At 37.3% G+C, this 20,899-nt stretch overlaps 1 protein-coding gene across 3 annotated transcripts in view; it reads right to left on the bottom strand.

Moving 5' to 3' along the window:
- The window catches only part of INPP4B (inositol polyphosphate-4-phosphatase type II B), a 901,292-nt gene that overhangs the window by 129,043 nt on the left and 751,350 nt on the right, over positions 1-20,899 (bottom strand). For all 3 annotated transcript variants that reach the window (XM_062199561.1, XM_062199562.1, XM_062199560.1), the window contains exons 17-18: positions 16,213-16,413; positions 41-197 (exon numbers count right to left, since the gene is read on the bottom strand). In XM_062199561.1, the coding sequence (XP_062055545.1) occupies positions 41-197; positions 16,213-16,413 (358 nt within the window). The remainder of the gene's footprint in view (positions 1-40; positions 198-16,212; positions 16,414-20,899) is intronic.

Genomic DNA, 20,899 nt, shown 5'->3' with positions numbered 1-20,899 from the left:
TTATTTACTCAGTGGATGATTGGGAAAAATGATTTCTTACCCCTTGGATGAGATGTGATGGAGTCCTCTAGTGACGGGTCCTTTTCTCCATCTTTGCTGCCAGCGCTGGCTTCACTGCCACCATCTCTTTCAATCAGTTTATCCACCATAGCTATTACGCAGTTCAGGCTCTTCCCCACATTGGCCCACACCCTGTCCTGAAAAGAGCATGAGTATCACTACACATTTCTTATTGTAAAAGTGGCACAAAATTGATAAGTCTGTTTTGGGAAAGCAGTTGGAAGGATAATTATTAAAGTGCAGATTGACTAACTGTTTATAACACTACTATGGACTTCATCAAACTGAGCATACAAAATATCTGTTTTATCTTAATAAAGCAAAAACTATTTTTATAAATTTTTAAGCTTAGTCTGTTACTCCTGCTCTGCCATAAATAAATGATGAATTATTAGATAACCCATAACTGTGTGACATTTTAAACTGTAGATACTGTTTTCTTTACCAGCATTTAGTAAGAACGGAAAATCATAGCAATGTCTTTAAAGAATGGCCACCACTTGCATTATAAATTCTTATTTTTGAAATTGTAGTGACATATACATAACATAAAGCTTGCAAGCTTTACAATTTAGTAGAGTAACTCCATTCAGTCATCACCATTAACCAGTCCCAGAACTTTTTCTCCTGCCTAAACTGAAACTCCACACCTGTTTTACATGGGCTCTCTCTCCCAGTTTCTAGAAACCACTGTTGTACTTTATTTATTTGAGCACTGTAAGTTAAAAAAATCCTGAAGTTCTTTTTTTTAAAGATTTTTATTTATTTATTTGAAAGGTAGAGTTACAGACAGTGAGAGGGAGAGACAGAGAGAAAGGTCTTCCTTCTGTTGGCTCACTCCCCAGATGGCTGCAACGGCCGAAGCTGCACCAATCTGAAGCCAGGAGCCAGGAGCTTATTCCTGGTCTCCCCTGCGGGTGCTGGGGCCCAAGAACTTGGGCCATCTTCCACTGCTCTGCCAAGCCACAGCAGAGAGCTGGATTGGAAGAGGAGCACCCGGAACTAGAACCAGCACCCATATGGGATGCCAGCAGCGCAAGCAGAGATCAACCCACTGTGCCATGGTGCCGGCCTCCCAAAAATCCTGAAGTTCTAACCACCTGTAACAGAATAGCCTAGAGAACTAATATGCAGGATCCAGGATCCTCCCAAGTTCAGCAGAAACATTGAAGAGGAGGCAATCTACACTGAAATTTTGACAAATTCCTCAGGTGCTTCTGACCACACTAAGTCTTCAAATATCTATTCAGAATTATACACTACAGTCTCATATATCACACTGAGCAATTTATTTCCTAGGAAGCAGCACATACTACCATGAGTCTTCTTTGTCATTAACTTTCTCAGTCTGATTAGTGCCCATTTTTGTTTAGAGCAATATATAAAACTGAATTATTGGATTCATAAAAATTCTCAGTATTAAATAGAAATTTTAAATATAGTTTTCAGATTGAAGCCTGCTATCCTTGGCTTTCCTTCATTCCCACATCATTCACATGAAGACATTGACACTTGCATGCCACTCTGTCAAGGCATAAGGAATGAATGCACTCATGGTGCTTTCCCTGCACTAAGCCATAAAGCAATGTTACAGTAGCTGCTCTCCCAGTAATAGAGCTATCTTAGGCAACTGTGGTAGCACTTAATATAAACATAATATTTAACTAAAGTACTTCTTTGCTAGTTTGTATATTTTCCACCCATTACTTATTTTTCACCTAAGCTGATTCTGTTACTTTATAAATATATAGGTTAATTTTGGGAAGGATAAATCTAGAAAGATAATAATTCAACCACATAAAAACAATTATGTGGCATATAGACATGCATAGTTGAGCTGAGGATATAACAAGACTTTATAGAAAAGCATCACATTCAAAGTTAAAAAAGGCAATTGGCAAAGGTCCTTATGTGACCTATTATCTATGAGACCTTGTGAAAGTCATTTCATGCCTGTGGAACTGCTATTGAATCACCTACAATTTGGAATGAAAACTCTTGCTCTACCTACCTCACCATGCTACAGTGGGAGCCCAATACTGTGGTTTCTATGAAAGAACTTGGGGAAATTAGTACAATTTGGCAAAATCACATCCGATCCTTATTGGCTTCTTAAACGAATGAAGATTGTTTTCCCTTATCCTGTAATCATGAGTGTGAATGATATTATTAATCACAAATAATCATAGCAATCTTTCTCACAGAGGCAAAATACTTTCCCTAAAGAACTGGAAGCACTTTCCCTTTGCAGGAAATTAAGACATGAATCATATCTATGGATTACATCATCTATGCCTGTTGTCAGAGGAAATAAGGTGGAAGCAGTTCAGAGCCATGAACTAGGAGCACTAAGGAAGTTCACCTGTTCTAAGGGAAAGAAAAAGTAATATGGAAGTCCTTACACCACTAATAATGCAATTTGATGAGGAGTTTACCTTTCAGACCACAATAATGAATACAATACGCCCTGGTTCTACATATACCTTAACCACAATTACCACCCACATCTTCAGGTAATTAAATCGAACAGGAAGCAACTGTCTAGCTAATATTGGGGATAAATTTTGCTATTGATGTTAAAAGGGGGTGCAGATTCCTTTTAGTTTCCCAGATTAGCTTTGCACAGAGATAAGTTTTCAACTCCTTTCCTTTTGCTCAAGTAGAAAAGAACTTCACATTCTGATCACAGATCAAGTAGTGTTGTGGCTGCCTACCTTATAGAAAGGAATAAAGGGATAGATCAAACCGATCATAGTCACAGCTCTAAAGGATCTGAACAGGAAAATACTTAAAAGACAATTTGATATTCACATCAGTATATTGTTCTTCCTTTATAGATTCCTGAGGTTATTCGATTCTACCGGTAGAAAAATAATTTTGTGGGCAGTGGAGATATCTTTATTGTCTTGCAGCATATTGAAGCATGCTCATATTTCAAGATCAACAACCACAAAATGTTTTATGGTAAACAGTAAAAAAAAAAAAAAAAACTTTTAGTCATTAATTGCTTATAGGATGCCAAACCTGGAGAAATGCTTATTGCAGGAGAGAAACTGAGCAGTCTCTTAGGTAATACGAATGCCCACTTGATGCGTAATCAAGTGGCTTATTGTTTATTTGTTTGTTTGTTTTGACAGGCAGAGTGGATAGTGAGAGAGAGAGAGACAGAGAGAAAGGTCTTCCTTTTTGCCGTTGGTTCACCCTCCAATGGCCGCTGTGGCCAGGGCATCACGCTGATCTGAAGCCAGGAGCCAGGTGCTTCTCCTGGTCTCCCATGCAGGTGCAGGACCCAAGCACTTGGGCCATCCTCCACTGCCTTCCAGGGCCACAGCAGAGAGCTGGCCTGGAAGAGGGGCAACCGGGATAGAATCCGGCGCCCCAACCGGGACTAGAACCTGGTGTGCCGGCACCGCAAGGCGGAGGATTTACCTGTTAAGCCACGGCGCTGGCCTCAAGTGTTTTCTTGAAGGCAAATTTGGCAGAAGACCTTGAGCAAACTCGCTCTATTATTCATAATTTGGAAAGAAGTTCCTGTAGAGTTGATAGTGAGAGAATTTTTCCCTTGCTGATCACTTCCCTTTAATGGCCTCTAAAGAATAAAGAAGTTACTGATTTTCACCTCTGTGTCTAGTGCTAGAGAGTAAGTTATTTGACAGCTGTGTCCTCAATATACAGGACATAGCCTTGTCCTCAATTTTCTTGGAAGAAAGGAAGGCAGGCAGGCAGAGAAAGCAAGAGAAAGCCATGGAAGAAGAAGGGGGGGGGGGTGATTCCAACCCAGAGAGACACTCTGGCTCATTATCCAACTTAACCTTCAAAAATCATCAAATGGGATTAATGACTCAGTTTTTAGAGATGAAGAGAGTTCTGGTAAGACAGAGAAAAAATTCATCATTTAAATGGCAGTGATAGACAAGAAATTCCATTCCATTTATCTTCAAAGACTTGGTTCTTCCATTATGATTTCCCATAGAAATGTAGTACACAGCACCAAATTCCAAACAGAGAGAAGTTAGGAAAAGGAGGCCAGAAAGTGCCAGGTAAAAGTGTATGTGACCTCACAGGAGTAAGATTAAATTTTAGTTATTTGAATCTTGAAAATGTGTTCTATGGAAATCCTGGACAACCAGATGACTTTATATAAAGGATAGCCTTTCTATATGAACTCCTAAGACTGTGATCAACAGAGGGAAGGAGCAGTCACTTGGATAAAGGGTCAACCAGCCAGGGTTGAGGGCATGAGGCCCGCATTAGTAAAGACAGCATCCATACATGTGACTAGAAAATAAAACAAAATGTAGGCTTCAAGGGGGGAAAGATGACCAATAATTCAATTTCTATGAGGCTGTTATAAAGCAGCAAATCATTTTGAAACAAAGATGCTAAAGCAGGGTAGGCATGGTTCTTGAATTGGAACCCTGAATATCTGAGTTCATTCCTAAATCAAGCCAATTGGCAATTATATCTCTGAAAACACACACAGAGGAAAACAATCGTCATTCTGATGACTTTTACTTATTATGGCAGTCTGTGAGGGAAATTCTTTTTGCTTAGATTTCTGGTGTAGCTTAGACCTACTCCTCTGTCTTTACTAAAATCACACAATTGTTTCCAACTGTTCCCATGAGGGAAAACGGTTGGGTAGTGTGAAGACAACAAAAGCATAAAACTGGCTGTAGCACCTGGAACTTCCAGTCCTCCTCCTGTTCAGACTAGGGATGTATGAGCAGATGACAGATTCTGTTAGTGCTCCTGACACATGAGAGGGTTAAAACAATCCACTACCACCAGAAAAACAGATTTGCAAATCTCTTAAATCTCTTCCCAGACATAGTATTGTTATCCCGTTAGATCTCATCTATATAAATAATGTAATACAAAATTGATGGGCTAAAATCTAACCTTTATTAAACGAGGCCTAACTGGTGTCCTTAATCTTACTGGAGCCCTCACAACAACCCCACTTCTTGGAGGAGAAGTGGCTATAAACATTTTCTGTTCAATGAGGCCACCAGAGTCTGTAGGGAACTAGCAGAACTATATATTGCATTCTGAGCCAGCTGCTGATCTTGGTCTTTATTTATTTCTGGATTAGACCTAAGCTAACACATGGGTCAAGCTTAGAGGCATAGTTGCAAAAATGTGATGGATACAGTAATCAGTAGCCAAGGGGACATTATAGCTGGCAGAATAAACCATGAGGCTAGAGTATGGAGTTGCTTACTCAGCACGCCGCAGGTTTATAAACTTGGTCTTATCAAGTGAAATCCTGACTGCTTTGGACCTGCAGCTAGCTTAAAACGCCCAGTAATGCTTAGTGATCAATTTTTCTAAGGCCAATTTTGATCAGCAAGAATGTGAAGACTAAAGCAGAACTGATAGTGAATTCCAAAAGAGTTCCATGAATAATTTCCTATTTGTCATTACCAATTTCTGAGGACTTTGATTAGGAAGAGTTAGTGAATTAACCAAGTCAAATTCATCTTTAAAAAGAACCTTCAGCTCATCCTTGAGTTGACTGAGATCAATCTGCTCTACATTGGCTAAGTTCTATAACACTGCACGCTTTGTTCTTTCACAAGCTTGATAATACTTGTATTTGAATCCTATTTTGCCCAGAATGTTAGGTAAGATGAATTGCATTTAAGATATTCTATGGTACAAATTGGCAGATATATGGCACAAGTAGTATAACACTTGCTCACCTATAAATGCACATACATGTCCATTAAAAGTATTCTGATTGTAACATCCATTAGGATTAAATGAGATTCCCTAACCTTATTTTCCAATTGATCCTCTATTGAAACTTCAATTGGCTACTCAAAAATCCTTGACTTTCTCTTCCCAGAAACCACACTGAAGTTCAGTCAGAAATCACACATATGAGCTCAAATAATTAGCCACTATTCTCTAGTATTGACCTCTCCACATTTCCCTGGTTTAGATCATGCACAGACTCATATTGCTTCTATCACACAATCAAATATACATACAAGTATCAGACTCATCTTCACTAATCACCATGTTTATTTTATCAGTCACAAATACATCCATTTTTTCCAGCTGATGTATCTCTACAGATAGGTAGAATTAGGTAATCCTTATTTCTCCTTAGTTCAAATTGAAAACACCACCCATATCAGTCTCCTTGCTGTCCTAAAACATGTTCTTTAATTAGCTCAATATATATTTATTCAGCATGCCCACTCAGTGGCAGACATCTAAAATCAGAAGGAAACCTTGGAGGAATTCTACCTTGACACATGTTGATTTTTATGTCAAGAATGTGTTCTCGTGTATCTTCTGTCAATCAAAATTCTTGGGCTGGTGCCATGGCTCAACAGGCTAATCCTCTGCCTCGCGGCGCAGGCACACCGGGTTCTAGTCCTATTCGGGGCACCGGATTCTGTTCCGGTTGCCTCTCTTCCAGGCCAGCTCTCTGCTATGGCCTGGGAGTGCAGTGGAGGATGGCCCCAGTGCTTGGGCCCTGCACCCCATGGGAGACCAGGAGAAGCACCTGGCTCCTGCCTTCGGATCAGTGCGGCGGCCATTGGAGGGTGAACCAACGGCAAAGGAAGACCTTTCTCTCTGTCTCTCTCACTATCCACTCTGCCTGTCAAAAATAAAAAAGAAATAAATAAAGTATATAAAAAATTCTAAAAATCAAAATTCTTATCTTCAAATCTTACATTCTCTAAGTATTCTCTTTCTCTCTCTCTCTCTCTCTCTCTCTCTCTATATATATATATATATATATATCTCCCACCCTCCTTATTAAAATTTTTCATTCAAATATACAACAACTTAATGAGAGAAATGACTGGTATTTATTAATCCCTTCATTAACAGGTCCTGATACTCACCAGCTGATAAATAAAGGGTGAATAAATGAATGGATGGAAGTAACATAACATTGTTGACACGTTTAATGTGTATCCACAAGCACTTGTATTGTTACAATAAGTTACAATATTTCTGCCTGTTTTCTGAGTACTAGTAATTTCATTTGTATTAGATGATATTGGTGTTAGGGTCAGGTTCTATATAAGTGCCTATAGCATTGGTACACACTATTTATGCTTACTCACTGCCTGTTGATTGACTTGATGCCTGATATTTAGGAGTAAAAGGTAAGTATGATACAACTATAAAAAGTTCTTATTATATGCCTTTTCAGATTGGATAACCAAGTACATAATCTCAAATGCTTGAAACATCCTAATAAATTCCACATCTTCCTAAAGCTCACAATTAATGAATATATTAAATAGAGTGTTATTTGTTTAATAACAAGTAGAAAAATCTCACCGATTGACTAAGGCTTTTGATTCTAAGTTGATAATTAGATGTTATCTGTAAACCATTAGATACTTGCACAACTGGTTGAATTATAAGACATTATCAGTTAATGTGTTGCATACAAACATTTCCAGGGATTTAAAAAAAAAAAAACAGTATACGTGATTAAACACATCAATAGATTTTCAGTATTGACGTCAGTATTTTCTTACTTATTCAGGTTTCAAAAATTTCTGCTTAGGAATACCACTACCTCAAAATTCTCAATAGAATGTATTCAAGTTTTTGGACACTTGATTTGAATGTTAAAGTAAATGTATAAAGTATTAATGAATGTGTATGCAACTCTACACATTCATTAATGTATCTAGCATTGAATCAGGCATTGTAATGTCAGAAAAGTCTGCAAAGGGGGCTGATTCTATTTAGTACAAAATTCATTGGAAAGGCATATTTAAATCACTATGAATAAAATACATCAGTCGGAAACCTAGGTTTGAGTTGGAAGATGAACTACTGATTCAGCAATCCATCCATTTATTTTTATGCTAATTTTGAAAAACACATTAAACTAGTATTATAAAACAAAGATTCTATAAAACAAGAGACTGTAGTTGAAAGCATTAACTGCATGTGGGGGAATCTAAATATTGGCAAGATTTCATGAATATGCATAAGCCTAGAGATCTCATTTGGGGTTTCTTTTCTTTAACAGAACATTTGTGGGGCCGGCACTGTGGTGCAGTGAGTTAACGCCCTAGCCTGAAGCGCAGGAATCCCTGTATGGGCGCCAATTCTAGTTCCAGCTGCTCCTTTTCTGATCCAGCTCTCTGCTATGGCTGGGAAAGCAGCAAAAAATGGCCCAAGTCCTTGGGCCCCTGCACCTGCATGGGAGACCAGGAAGAAGCTCCTGCCTCCTGGCTTCAAATTGGCGCAGCTCTGGCCATTGCGGCCAATTGGGGAGTGAATCATCGGATGGAAGACCTCTCTCTGTCTCTCCTCTCTCTGTGTAACTCTGACTTTCAAATAAATAAATAAATCTTTTTTTAAAAAAAAGAACATTTGTGCATTTTAATGGATAGTCATGAACTTTGCTTAATAACCTTTTGTGGGATTTTAATAATGGAGAAGTATTCAAAGTACATTTCTGCTGGGTGAAATGGCCTGGAGAAGTTCTGGAATGTTCCCCACCCATCCAGAAAACAGATGACAGGAAGCTGGCATGTAGGAAACAACTGGCCTGATTCTCCCTGGCTATGCCTGCCCTTTCTGATGGGAACAGTGAATGCTACGAAAGTCCCCTCCTCATTCTAAGATTAATAAAACCACACAACTCTACTGTGGGTGGCTCAGGGATGAAAAAAGTACAATCTAGGATAGGGTAAAATAGTTACTTCCAATTTATATTTGCTAGGAAGCCTCTGTAGAAATGATTTCTGTATAACTAGGACTTTTGTAATTTGCAAAGGAATAATCAAGTAAAGTAAAAAAAAAAAATGCCACTATGTTTTTGGGGGCCTTAACAAATCATGTTCCTAGCTTTGGCCATCTCCAACACTCTGCATCTATCCTGAATTTTAGCACTTTCTATGTTTGGAAATATTTTGAAGATGACTTCAATAATCACTTCAGAGCTGATTAAGACACTAGGAAAAACACAGGAAAGAGGGGGCAGTTTGGAAGAAGGCTAGAATGATTGACTTGAAGTTGATCAAGAGACTGCAAACTCAGGAGAAAGGGATGAAACCGGGTACTTTTGACTGGAATGGAGAAACACAAAGGATTCTGGTGTAGTAAAAGGTCTTAGATATAGAACATTAAGAGAGTCAATAAGAGAAAGGAGGAGGAAACGGGGAGCATGGGTGGGAGAGAGGGTTCCTAAATCTGTATATATGAAATACATGAAATTTGTATACCTTAAATAAACTTAAAAGTAAAAGTAATTATATTAAACAAATATCATGTGTTTCAAAATAAGATAACAATAATAAGTATTTGAGATGAAATTTAGGGGCATTAATTTATCTGATGAATATATAGTGAGCACCTTTTGTGTAGAGGATACAACAATGAAGAAGATATTGTACTTTTCCTTTAGGAACTTACAAAGTCCATGGACACATAGTATTAACAGATTTATAAATAACTGATTATAATTCAGCATTCAATAGGTTCTTTGCTCATGGAATGCCAGAAGAATGCTTGATCAGACAATTTATTTAGGGTAGAATATACATGTACACATGAACATATACATACATGTGGATTCTTCAAAAAGTCCATGGAAAAATAAAATTAAAAGATAACACACATTTTCTATGAACCTTCTGAAGACTCATTGTGTACACACACACACACACACCTATTTATCATAAAATTTGGAAATAAATTGTCACATTTTTGTAGATATATTACTCATTTAGGTAACTGAAATATAAAGTGTGGCTTTAGAAAAGATTAATCATAAGTTAGTATCAGTCAGTCTATAAGAACTAATTACCTCTAAACAAAAAGAATGCTTTATTTCCTTATTAAGGTCAGGATGATATTTTATATAACATAACTCAATCCTGACAGAAAACTGAACAAAAATTTTTGAGTATCAGTTTGTGTAGTACCGCTGGATTATGCATGACCTAGTTTTTCTTTTTTTCCTAGAGGTTATATCTAATATGTACACAGTAGCTGCAGATAAGTTGAAATTATGGATCACTATGAATTACCTGTGGAGGTATATCTGACTAAATATGTTTTGTCCTCAAAAGTTAGCAATGTTTTGCAAAAAGTTTGTGCTCACTGCTATGAATGATTGCAATAAAATTAGCCCCATCAATATTTCTGTCAAGTCTAAGCACTCATGTTTGCTCTGAACATTGTCAGAGGAAGGTATAGCACAAAATGAACTAAATAGTGTTGGCAAGGAACATATTATAAAGTGGTTTATGTAAATCTTATTTCAAAAGACAATCCTTGGTAATATTGAGTTACATCTTTTTAAAAACTTCCAAAATTTTAAATTATATGTGAGTTTTATTAATAGGATATCGTATAAATATTCTCAGTAATTTGTGCTGTTTATAAAGTATAGAAATTATAAAAATTATGCATTAATACAGCTCATACATTGTGCTTATATGATATAAACACATGGACCATGATAGGGAATAGCAACTGTTCTCTTACCTTAAGAGTGCAAACTAAATTTTAAATTTATCTTTGCCATGAGGAAGAGAGTTAATTGAGTAATATGTGGATGCTGAAATGTCACATAGAGTAATACAGATATATGTAGAAATATAGTTTAGTTAAAACTGATAGAAATATAGTTGATTTTATATACGACTAAATAATAGGAATAATAATTTTTTCCTAATTCTGCACTTTGCTGGAGTGGATCAGACTATAAAGGGTAATAAATTTATTTATTTTAAAAAAATTTATTTGATTAAGAGTAGGCAGATTTAGCCATAAACCCATCAGTGTAATAAAACTGAAATTAAATCCCAGTGTTGTAAAGAATAGTATAATTACTAGAAGCCACAAAAACTGGGTCAACTTAATAGTTCAGTTAGATGACATGCTTTCACATCTTGGACTAACTAATCTTGGAGTCCCAGCTGCTGGAAACATCTGTTATAGGGATGAGGAGAAGGAAAAGCAGTGTGTCATCTTTACCAGATGAAACACAAAGGATGCTATGGTCGTCTATTTCATGGCACAGACTGTCATAAAACCTCAAATTCCTTTGTGATTTCATTGTTTCCTAACTTTGTAGGGAAATAAGGCTTTAAAGCATTCAATAATTCAATATGTAAAATTCAGGAAATAACAAGCATTTTGTACAAGCACTCATTTTAGTTTCAATCTCTACCATATTGACTAGATAATTACTATCAAGATTGATATATCATCAATTCTGTCAACAAAGTAAGCTTAAAAGGTAAGGAACAGCCTCACACTGATTTAGAGTTAAAAAGATTCTCTTTCCTGACCAAAAGGAAAGGTTTTTAGAAGTCTCAACAGGGTAAGATTTTTTTTTCAAGAGTAATTTACTAACATGTATTCACTTGCTGAATATTATAAGAAGTTAAATGCAGTTGTTCATGTTAGATAATTGTTACAGTCACGATCAGAAATTAAGTAACACAGATTTCTTAAAATGGAGGCACTTGTAATCTTATATGAAAATTTAAACCAAATTAAGTGATCAGATAATTTTTTCATATATCATAGAAACCCAATTACTTTAATTTAAAACACTGAATTACTTCTAGAAGCTGAATATATTTGTGATGAGCACTGGAATTTTTCTAAAAGCTAATTAAGAAAAGAAGTACACAAAGTTATGTTTCCAATTCACTTAATAGCACAGTTTCTAAAGGCATTTTCAATTAACAACATTTTCTTTGGATTTACTCAATTTGCTGAAGTTGGGTAAAGCTTTGAAAATATCATTAAATAGTTAGGAGGTTGGTGAAATTATTTTCTATCTTTTCATAAGGGATTTCTGTATCTTGATGAAGAATTATTCTAACAGAAAGTGATTGCTAAGTGCATTAAGCCTGTGACTGCAGAGTGGAGTGAAATAATGCTTTTTGCACATATTAAAGAAAAAAATGAAAGAAAGGAAAGAGGGGGATTGAGGGAAGGAGAAAGGGGGGAGGGAAGTATGGTTATCTTCTTAGAATTGTACCTATGGAATACATGAAATTTATTTTCTTTATATTAATAAAATTTTAAAAGGAAAATTAAAAAAAATTAACAAGGATGCTATAAAATAATCAAACTTGTTACTATTTGCAGAAGGAGTAAAGTGATTTTTTTAAAAAAAAGATTTATTTATTTACTTTAAAGACAGAATTATAGAGAGGCAGAAACAGAGAGAGAGAGAGATAGAGAGAGAGAGAGAGAGGTCTTCTATTCCGCTGGTTCACTCCCCAGTTGGCTGCAATGGCTGGAGCTGCGCCAATCTGAAGCCAGAAGTCAGGAGCTTCTCCTGGGTCTCCCATATGGGTGAAGGGGCCCAAGCACTTGGGCCATCTTCTACTGCTTTCCCAGGCCGTAGCAGAGAGCTGGATCCAAAGTGGAGCAGCCTGGACTTGAACTGGCACCCATATGAGATGCTGGCACTACAGTTGATGGCGTTATCAGCTATGACTCAGCAACCTCCCCAAGAGTAAAGCTAGCTTTGGAGAGAAGAGACATTTTTGAATGGGAAAGACAAAGCACTACTATGTCTTCTAGAGACAATGATTTCTGGAGAATATGAAGAAATGATACGAAAGGAGATCTAGACTTTCCTTACTTTTCTACTCTTATTGCCATTGAACAAAGCCAGGGGAAACTAAGAAGACACACCTTCACCAAGCAGTGTCAGGACTTTCAAAATATTCCCAAGAAAATAATGAATTTTGAGCCAATACCATGCAGACTGCAACTTCCTGAGCTGACCCTTTACAAGGAATTGAATTCTTCCTAATGTTTACAAATGTTCCTAATCAGGTCATCTAACTATTTCTTTTGATGCCTATCTGGAATCTTCACCAATCTCTTTTGCCTAGCCTCTCTATCCCTTTCTCTTCATATATGATTCTACTTTAGGGGAAAAAAAAAAAAGCATCCATTCAGCCTTACTCATCCTCACCAAAGTTAAGTGCATCTTCACAGCCTCCCTACAGCCTCTGCAGAAGACAGCACTGCTGCTTAAGACTAGCCCTTCCTCTGGCACACTAGAGTCCGGCACACTAGAGTCCGGCACACTAGAGTCAACTCTTTTTCTTCTCTCACAAGGACCTTGTTCCATCAGATGTCACCTCTGTGCCTCTCAAATGGCCTTTGGGATATAAATGCACTCAAATTTCACCAATTTTAAAACAAAATAAGTGAACAACCAACAATGATCCCAACACACATCAACTACTTCACTCCACAATGTCAGATACTGTGTTCTCTAAAAGGCCTCCTCATCCACTTTCGTGAATGGCTAACTTCTATTTATTTATGGATCACTTCTGGAAATCTCACCATGACTACCTCATTTTGCGGTATCTTGCTTACACTGACCTCATATCCTCTATGGTAATTGTCGTGTGTCTTTCTAGAGCCCTGAGCATGCTGTGGAGTCTTGGGTGCCCTGGGTGTTCACCTGTACCCCATGTTTGTGGCAGAGTGAATCAGGCAGGTCAGAAGCTCAGTAAAAGCCATGAGAGGGAGTGGTTCTTCTTAAAGTTTCTCAACTACTGATACATTTCTCACTCATTTCCTGCTTTGTTCATGGTAAGACATTTTGGTATTTAAGCAGCGGTCATATAAATAGAAGCTATCATCTATCATCTGTTGCTCCTCATCTTTGTAATTATCTGTAACACATTTTTATCTACTGCTAAACTCTGGGCCTCAGGAAGTCAGGATCCAGCATTATTCACCATCCTATTTGGAGCACCTACTAGACTGATTGTCTCAAACCATTTTCTAAATAAAAGAAAAAAAGGGAGCCAGCACTGTTGCGCAGTGGGTTAATCCTCCACCTGCGGCGCCGGCATCCCATATGGGCTCTGGTTCTTGTACCAGCTGCTCCTCTTCCAATCCAGCTCTCTGCTTTGGCCTGGGAAAGCAGTGGAAGATGGCCCAAGTCCTTGGGCCTCCTCACTCGCATGGGAGACCTGGAGGAAGCTCCTGGTCCTGGTTTCGAATCAGTGCATCTCCGGCCATTTGGGGAGTGAATCAACGGACGAAGACCTTTCTCTCCGTCTCACCCTCTCACTGTCTGTAACTCTTCCTCTCAAAATAAATAAATAAAATCTTTAAACAAATAAAAGAAAAAAAGGAGAGAGCAAAGGAGAGGGACAATTTTGAACAAAAGGAAGAGGTTGGGGTGTGAGGAAGCCTTTGAATAACACAGCCAAAAACAATAAAAAGGGAAAACAATTCTAAAATTCTCACTTGATTTCATACAAGCATAGCGATTATCTGTCAAAAGATTAGCACTGTAGGAGACACACATACAAATTCTACTGACTTTAAAACTAATAGAGTACAAAAAGTGTAATGTATAGGAGCAAAGTTGACATCTTGAGAATTTATTATTTACAGCCCTTGTCTCTACCATTGAGGAAGTCTTTTTTTCTTCTTACTATTTGTTGAATTCTTTACTTAGTGGAGGGTTAAGCTTCTGATTATAAAATAAATTGGAAGTATGTCATTGTAAAAATTAGGGAGAGTGGAGACATGGGGGAGAAGGAGGGTAGGGTGAGAAGTATCATTATTATCCTAAATCTGTATATATAAAATAAATGAAATTTGTTCACCTTATGAAATTTTTAAAAATTGAAAAGAAAGCAAGTAAACAGATAATATTTAATTAAATGAAATGTAACTTCTTTTCTGTACCTATCAAAATTCTTTAAAATCCACAATTTGTATTTTATATCAATTCTCTCCACTTATCTCAAGGGATAGTACTGATCCTCATAATAAGATTACAGAATCTACATTCCTTAAAGAAGAAAAACTATGAGAATAACATTAACATAGGGGGAAGCATTTGCTTAGGCTGTTCTGGGTAATGGAGTACCTTCACACAGGTAAATCATTTATCTTTTGACCATCTGAAGAGCTAAGCAGAACAGGCGCTGTTATTTTCATTTTACATTTGAGAAAATTGAACTTCAAGGAGGTTAAGAGGTACACATGCCTTCTAGCTGTGAATAAATTGAAGAAGAAGGTGAAGGTAAAAGGGAGAAATATTAGATTTGCTCTTTTGAAAATGCTTCAGTGGGAAAAATTCAATCTTAATCAGCAACAACAAACACTTATTCAGCATTTACCTCATGGAGCCCTGCTCTGTCTTTCCTGCAATGGAAATTTTACCAAAGGAGCGAGCAGGGATCACCTCATAGCCCCTCAGATGGCAAACTTTTGAAACACTCCTGTCTCTAAGATATTTACTCCCCAAACACTCTGAAATTCCAGGATGGCCAGAAAAATAATTGGTAACTAAAAGCTTAATATCTAGCACTCCTAACTGATATTTATCTTGCTTCATATGATTTTCTTTGGTTAAACGGATGATACAGAAATGGGGTTTTGTGCGTGTGTGTGTGTGTTTGTGTTTGTGTGTGCACCTGTGTGTGCACGAGCACATGTGCATATGGTTTGGAAGGCTCTTGGGTAACATGTGCTGATGCAGTAATAACACTGCCCTGGGCAGTGCAATTTCATGTTCTTCTGTCCTATTCTGCCCATCTAGGGTTCTTCTCTCCATGTGAGCTTCTTTAGTTTATTTGCCTTACTTGCTATTCATTTCAAATGTTTATATGGGGATTTGACTCTGCCAATTTTACAAATCTTGGAACAATATCTTCTACTTAATCATGAGCAACAAGGATTTAAGAAATCTCTGTGTCCAATGTCATTTAAAAGTGAATACTTTTTAAAAAGTATGCCCAGGACTAACATGCTACATTGCAAAATAAAAAATGCTTGTTGAGTCCAAGTTGTAATATGGATATTTTGTTTTTCCCTAAAAAATAATTTTAATATTTTATATAGCTTGGCAATATAAAAGGAAATAGCAAAAAGACATATTATATAAGCTTATAATTATATCATATTTTAGTTACATATTTTTGATTATACATGATTTGATAACAAATTTTAGTATCAAATAAATTTGATCATTAATTCAACTTCAAATATAATTTTCCCCTATGGAAATGGGACTTTTCTTACTCTCAATCTGTATTATGACTGCTTTCCAATTTCTTTAATGAAAAGTAGAGCTTTCTTCTCATACTTTCTTCATTTCTCAGGACTAAACATTGAGAAGCATGAGACATGCAAGACACTTACCCACTCTTCCTCATCGTAGTCCGAATGATGTGGTATGGAATCCTGCCTTCTCACAGCTTGGGGCTGCTCCTGGGGGCTGCTCTCCGCTGTGCTCTTAGGAGAGGGGGGTTTCTTAAGGATGCCTCCTGGTCGTGCTGTGTAGAGTGCTAAAAGAGCACTCCTGACCAGCTGATCCTTGAAGGCATGTACAAAAAGCTCTGTCTAGAAAGAAATTGACAAAGATTAGGAATACCACGGTAGGCATCGCGCTAAGAAAAGGTCGATTTCAGATTTGTTGCTACTTAAGTGGTGTATATGGTGCAAAAAGCACAGGCACCCAAGAGAGAAAATGAATCATACCAATCAATGGAAAAAAAAAAAAAAAAAGTTTGGTTTTGGATTGCTGCCAAGGCGTTGAGTCTTCCTGCTTCAACATTAATGTTGACGTTTTAAATGCACTATAAACACCATCTGTCTTCTCAACCTTCTCTCTTTTAGTTTGGAATCCTGTCTTTGGAGATGTATTTCACTGAGGATGATCATTTGAACAACGCCTACCTGCTGCACCTTTCAAGTAGTTCCAAACACACTTTAAAAGAAAATTTGATCAGTCTGTGTCTATTTTATATTTCAAACAAGGGAGAGGCTGAAGAAGACTAAAGATATGTTTTCAAGCAGTAGTCAGCAGAACTCTTTTGTTCTTAGCCTCATGGGTAGACCTCAGAAGTAGAGAAGATAGAGGGCAGCTTTACCTATAAAAATGCTTGGATCCTACTCCTCGTCGCCTCTGAAGCTGTCTCTTCCACTAAATCACTTCATTAATGCTTAGTATTAATGGGGTTACTGTGAAATTTGGCATGGCATATTTTACAAGCTGGTGGGAAATACCTGGTAAGGACGGTCATAATGCTGGCTTCCCATCCAACCCTAGTTTGAAATTTCCTGATGACATGTTTAATAGCTTCGCACTATTGCAGACTGGAGAGTATAGTAATTGATTTTGTGTAGTGTAGCACACTTAACATGCGTGTGGCCAAGCAATCTAGTCAGAGTAAAGAAATAAGTCAAGCATTGACTTATTTTGTTAATATAGTCATACTTTGTTATTCATTAGGAAGGGGTCCTTTAACTCAGTGTTATTCTGAATAATAATAGATAGCATCATCAACTGGATATTATATTGACTTCATCCTCACTAGAACTCAGTGTAGTTACTACTAGGTGTACTCTCAATATGCTGCCAACACTGCCATGCCTAACTAGTGGTTAATAAATTACACTGCGGATGTCAGTAATTAAGGAAAAGTCTGTTAAAACTTGTAGAAAATAAGTGCCTAATAAGACTGCACAGTTACTATTTGAAATAGATCATAAAATTCTGGAGATATAAAAGACATTAAAGTTAACCTGTTATTAACCAAATTAGAAAGTTTTAAAAAAAATTGTAGTGAGATGTTACAGGGCATTCTGCTACTGGCAACACAAATGGGATAGATTTGAAGCTTTCCAACAAATCCATTAGCTTGTCCCCTATTCCACACAACCTACCACCCACCATCAACATTCATGCTCCTGTCCTTCTTCCCTTCTTGCTAACTGCAGTTCTTCAAGAGGTTTGAGTATCTGTCAGTTCTCATAATTAAGTGTGCCCAACGTTCCTAAATAATAATCTTTATGGTTAGATTTTATTGAGTGTCTCAAACACTCTGTTAATGTAGTCATAGCACATCATAGCCACTTTTTAAAAAACCACTTTGAAGGTAAGAAAACCAGAAACATAGAAAACAATATATGAGAATGAAAGACCATAAAATATTTTGGAATAAATTAGAAAAAATTCAAAAACAGCTTTTAGTGCAAAGACACAAGAAGAAGTCTTCATTAGTTTTGCAATGCAGTGTTAAAATAAGAGTGGAAGATATAATCTGATGGAAAAAATGGCGAGACAGTGCACAAAAAAAGTCAGTATAGTTATAGCAAAATTGAGAAACATGCTATTGACATAATTTTATACAGCATGGATATATCCACAAATCTGAATTTAAATCTTAAATATGTGAATTTACTCCTATTCAGATTAACTAAACTATTTCTCTGTTGACAGTTGCAATAAATTCTTTGATTTATTTTTGGGACAAAACAGCTTGTGTTTGAATTTCTGCTACTACAGCACTAGTCCCCACAATACTCACATAATTACTATGTAGCTGAATATCTATTCACACCCAAAGGAATCTTCAAAAGTCCTTGTAATCACCATCATTTTTTTCTCATACCATGCACATACAGCAATTTCACTTCAGTTATTTAAATCTCATTTGAGTTGATTTACCACCAAAGGGAAGCGAGATAATGCATATTACAACCCACAACTTTCTTTGGAAAGCTAAACACAAGGTGAACACTTTCTTTTTAAGTAATTAATGTATTTATTAAAGAGAAGAATGGAGGGAAGAAGGGAGAGAGAGGTGAGTGGAGAGAAGAGAGAAGAGAGGAGGAGTGGAGGGGGAGAGAGAGAAAGAGACAGAGGGGGAGGGAGGGAGGGAGAGAACCAAGCTCTTGCAATGGCCAGGATTACATCAGGGACTGGGAACTCAATCCGGGTCTCCCATGTGGGCAGCACAAACTTATTTTGGTTGAGCATATGCATTAGTTGGAAGCTGGAGTTAGGAGCCAGAGGTGGGTATTGAACACTGGTACTCTGATATGGATGTGGATGTCTTAACCACTAAAGGAAACCCTCACACCACAAAGTTAAATACAATAATAGCTAATCTTTTACTTTGTGTCTATGTTGACAAACTATCTGACTCTTTGGACATTCTCTGAATCACCAGGACTCTGCACACAATCACGTTTTGTTAGAAACTATCTAAACATCTCATGCAATACCCATGTGACCTGATAAAACCTTTATTTTCTTGACTTGGACCATTTTATTAAATGTAAACCAAACTACATCTGGCATATTTTATTGTAAAAAAAATCAAATTTGTCTTTAAGGTCGGAGGATCCATGTTACTCCATCATGGACAGTAGTTCTGATTCAATGTATTTTATGAATAAGTCTCATTTTTCACACTGCATTTCCCTCTATATTATTTTCCATATTCTCCAATTTTCTAAGGAACAAAATTTTTGTTTATTATATAATATTATTTCATTAATTCAATATTTACCATTTGAAAGGGATGCATGCAAAGAAGAAACATAAATTCCAATCCTAGGGCCAACACTGTAGTGCAATTTGTTAAATTGCCACCTGCAATGCCTGCATCCCATATGGGCACCAATTTGAGTCTAAGCTGCTCCAGTTCAATCCAATTCCCTGCTAAAGTACCTGGGGAGGAAATAGAGGATGGCCCAAGTGTTTGGGCCCCTGACAGCATCTGGGTCTCCCAGATGGATTCTAGATTCTGCTAGGTTCCTGGCTTTGGCCTGGCCCCAGCCCTGGCTATTGTGATCATTTTGGGGAGTGAACCAGCTCGCTCTTGCTCTCTCTCTCTCTCTCTCTCTCTTTCACTCTCACTCTCACTCTGTAACACTGCCTTTCAAAAAAATGAATCTTAAAAACATTCCAATATTGGCTGGTGCCGTAGCTCAACAGGCTAATCCTCCGCCTTGCGCCAGCACACAGGGTTCTATTCCCAGTCAGGGCGCTGGATTCTGTCCCAGTTGCCCCTCTTCCAGGCCAGCTCTCTGCTGTGGCTCAGGAGTGCAGTGGAGGATGGCCCAAGTCCTTGGGCCCTGCACCCACATGGGAGACCAGGAGAAGCACCTGGCTCCTAGCTTCAGATCAGTGTGATGCGCTGGCCGCAGTGGCCATTGGAGGGTGAACTAACGGCAAAAAGGAAGACCTTTCTCTCTGTCTCTCTCTCTCACTATCCACTCTGCCTGTCAAAAAAAAAAATTCCAATATTGAAACTTCATTTTTTTCTAAACGAGTTTTTATGGAGTTCTTTTTTTTTTAATTTTATTTTTAGTTGAAAGAGCAAAAGGTGGTATTTCAGTGCATTCAGCACATTTTACATTGTGCAGTGATCAAGGAAAGTAACATGCTCATCATCTCAAATATGTACTACCTCTTTGGGATTAGAACATTTAAAAAATCTTCTTTTAGTCATTTTGACATATACATTATTACAGCTCTCATCATCCTGCTGTGCAAAGGAACCCCTTCTACTTAATTGTAACTTTACAACTCATTGAACAACATCTCTCTTTCCCCAACTATACCCCATTCCCACCTCTGGGAATCACCATTCTACCCTCTACTTCTCTGAATTCAACATTCTTAGATTCCACATAAGTGACATCAGGTGGTATTTCCCTGTGTCCAATTCATTCCACTTAATATAAATGTCTTCTAGGATCATCCATCCATTTTGTGCAAGTGACAGAATTTCCTGCTAATTTTTTTCATTAAAGCTGAATAGGATTCCAACATGTTATTCATCTATCTGTATCTAATCTATCCCTCTATCTACCTATCAACCTTGTAGATATGGATATGTGTGTAACTTACATTTAAAATCCATTCATCTGTTTAAGAACCCTTAGGTTGTTTCAAAATCTTGGCTCTTATGAATAATGATGCAATGAACATGGGAGTGCGTGCATCACTTATGCATTCTGATTTCAATTCCTTTGGATATACACCCAGGAGTGGAACTGGAATGTTGGATCAGACAGCTAATTCTATATGTAG

The sequence above is a fragment of the Lepus europaeus genome, chromosome 8 (assembly GCF_033115175.1).
Source record: "Lepus europaeus isolate LE1 chromosome 8, mLepTim1.pri, whole genome shotgun sequence".
Classification (NCBI taxonomy): Eukaryota; Metazoa; Chordata; class Mammalia; order Lagomorpha; family Leporidae; genus Lepus; species Lepus europaeus.
The sequence above is the reverse complement of the archived record's forward strand: the minus strand, read 5'-3'. Positions and strand labels throughout refer to the sequence as shown.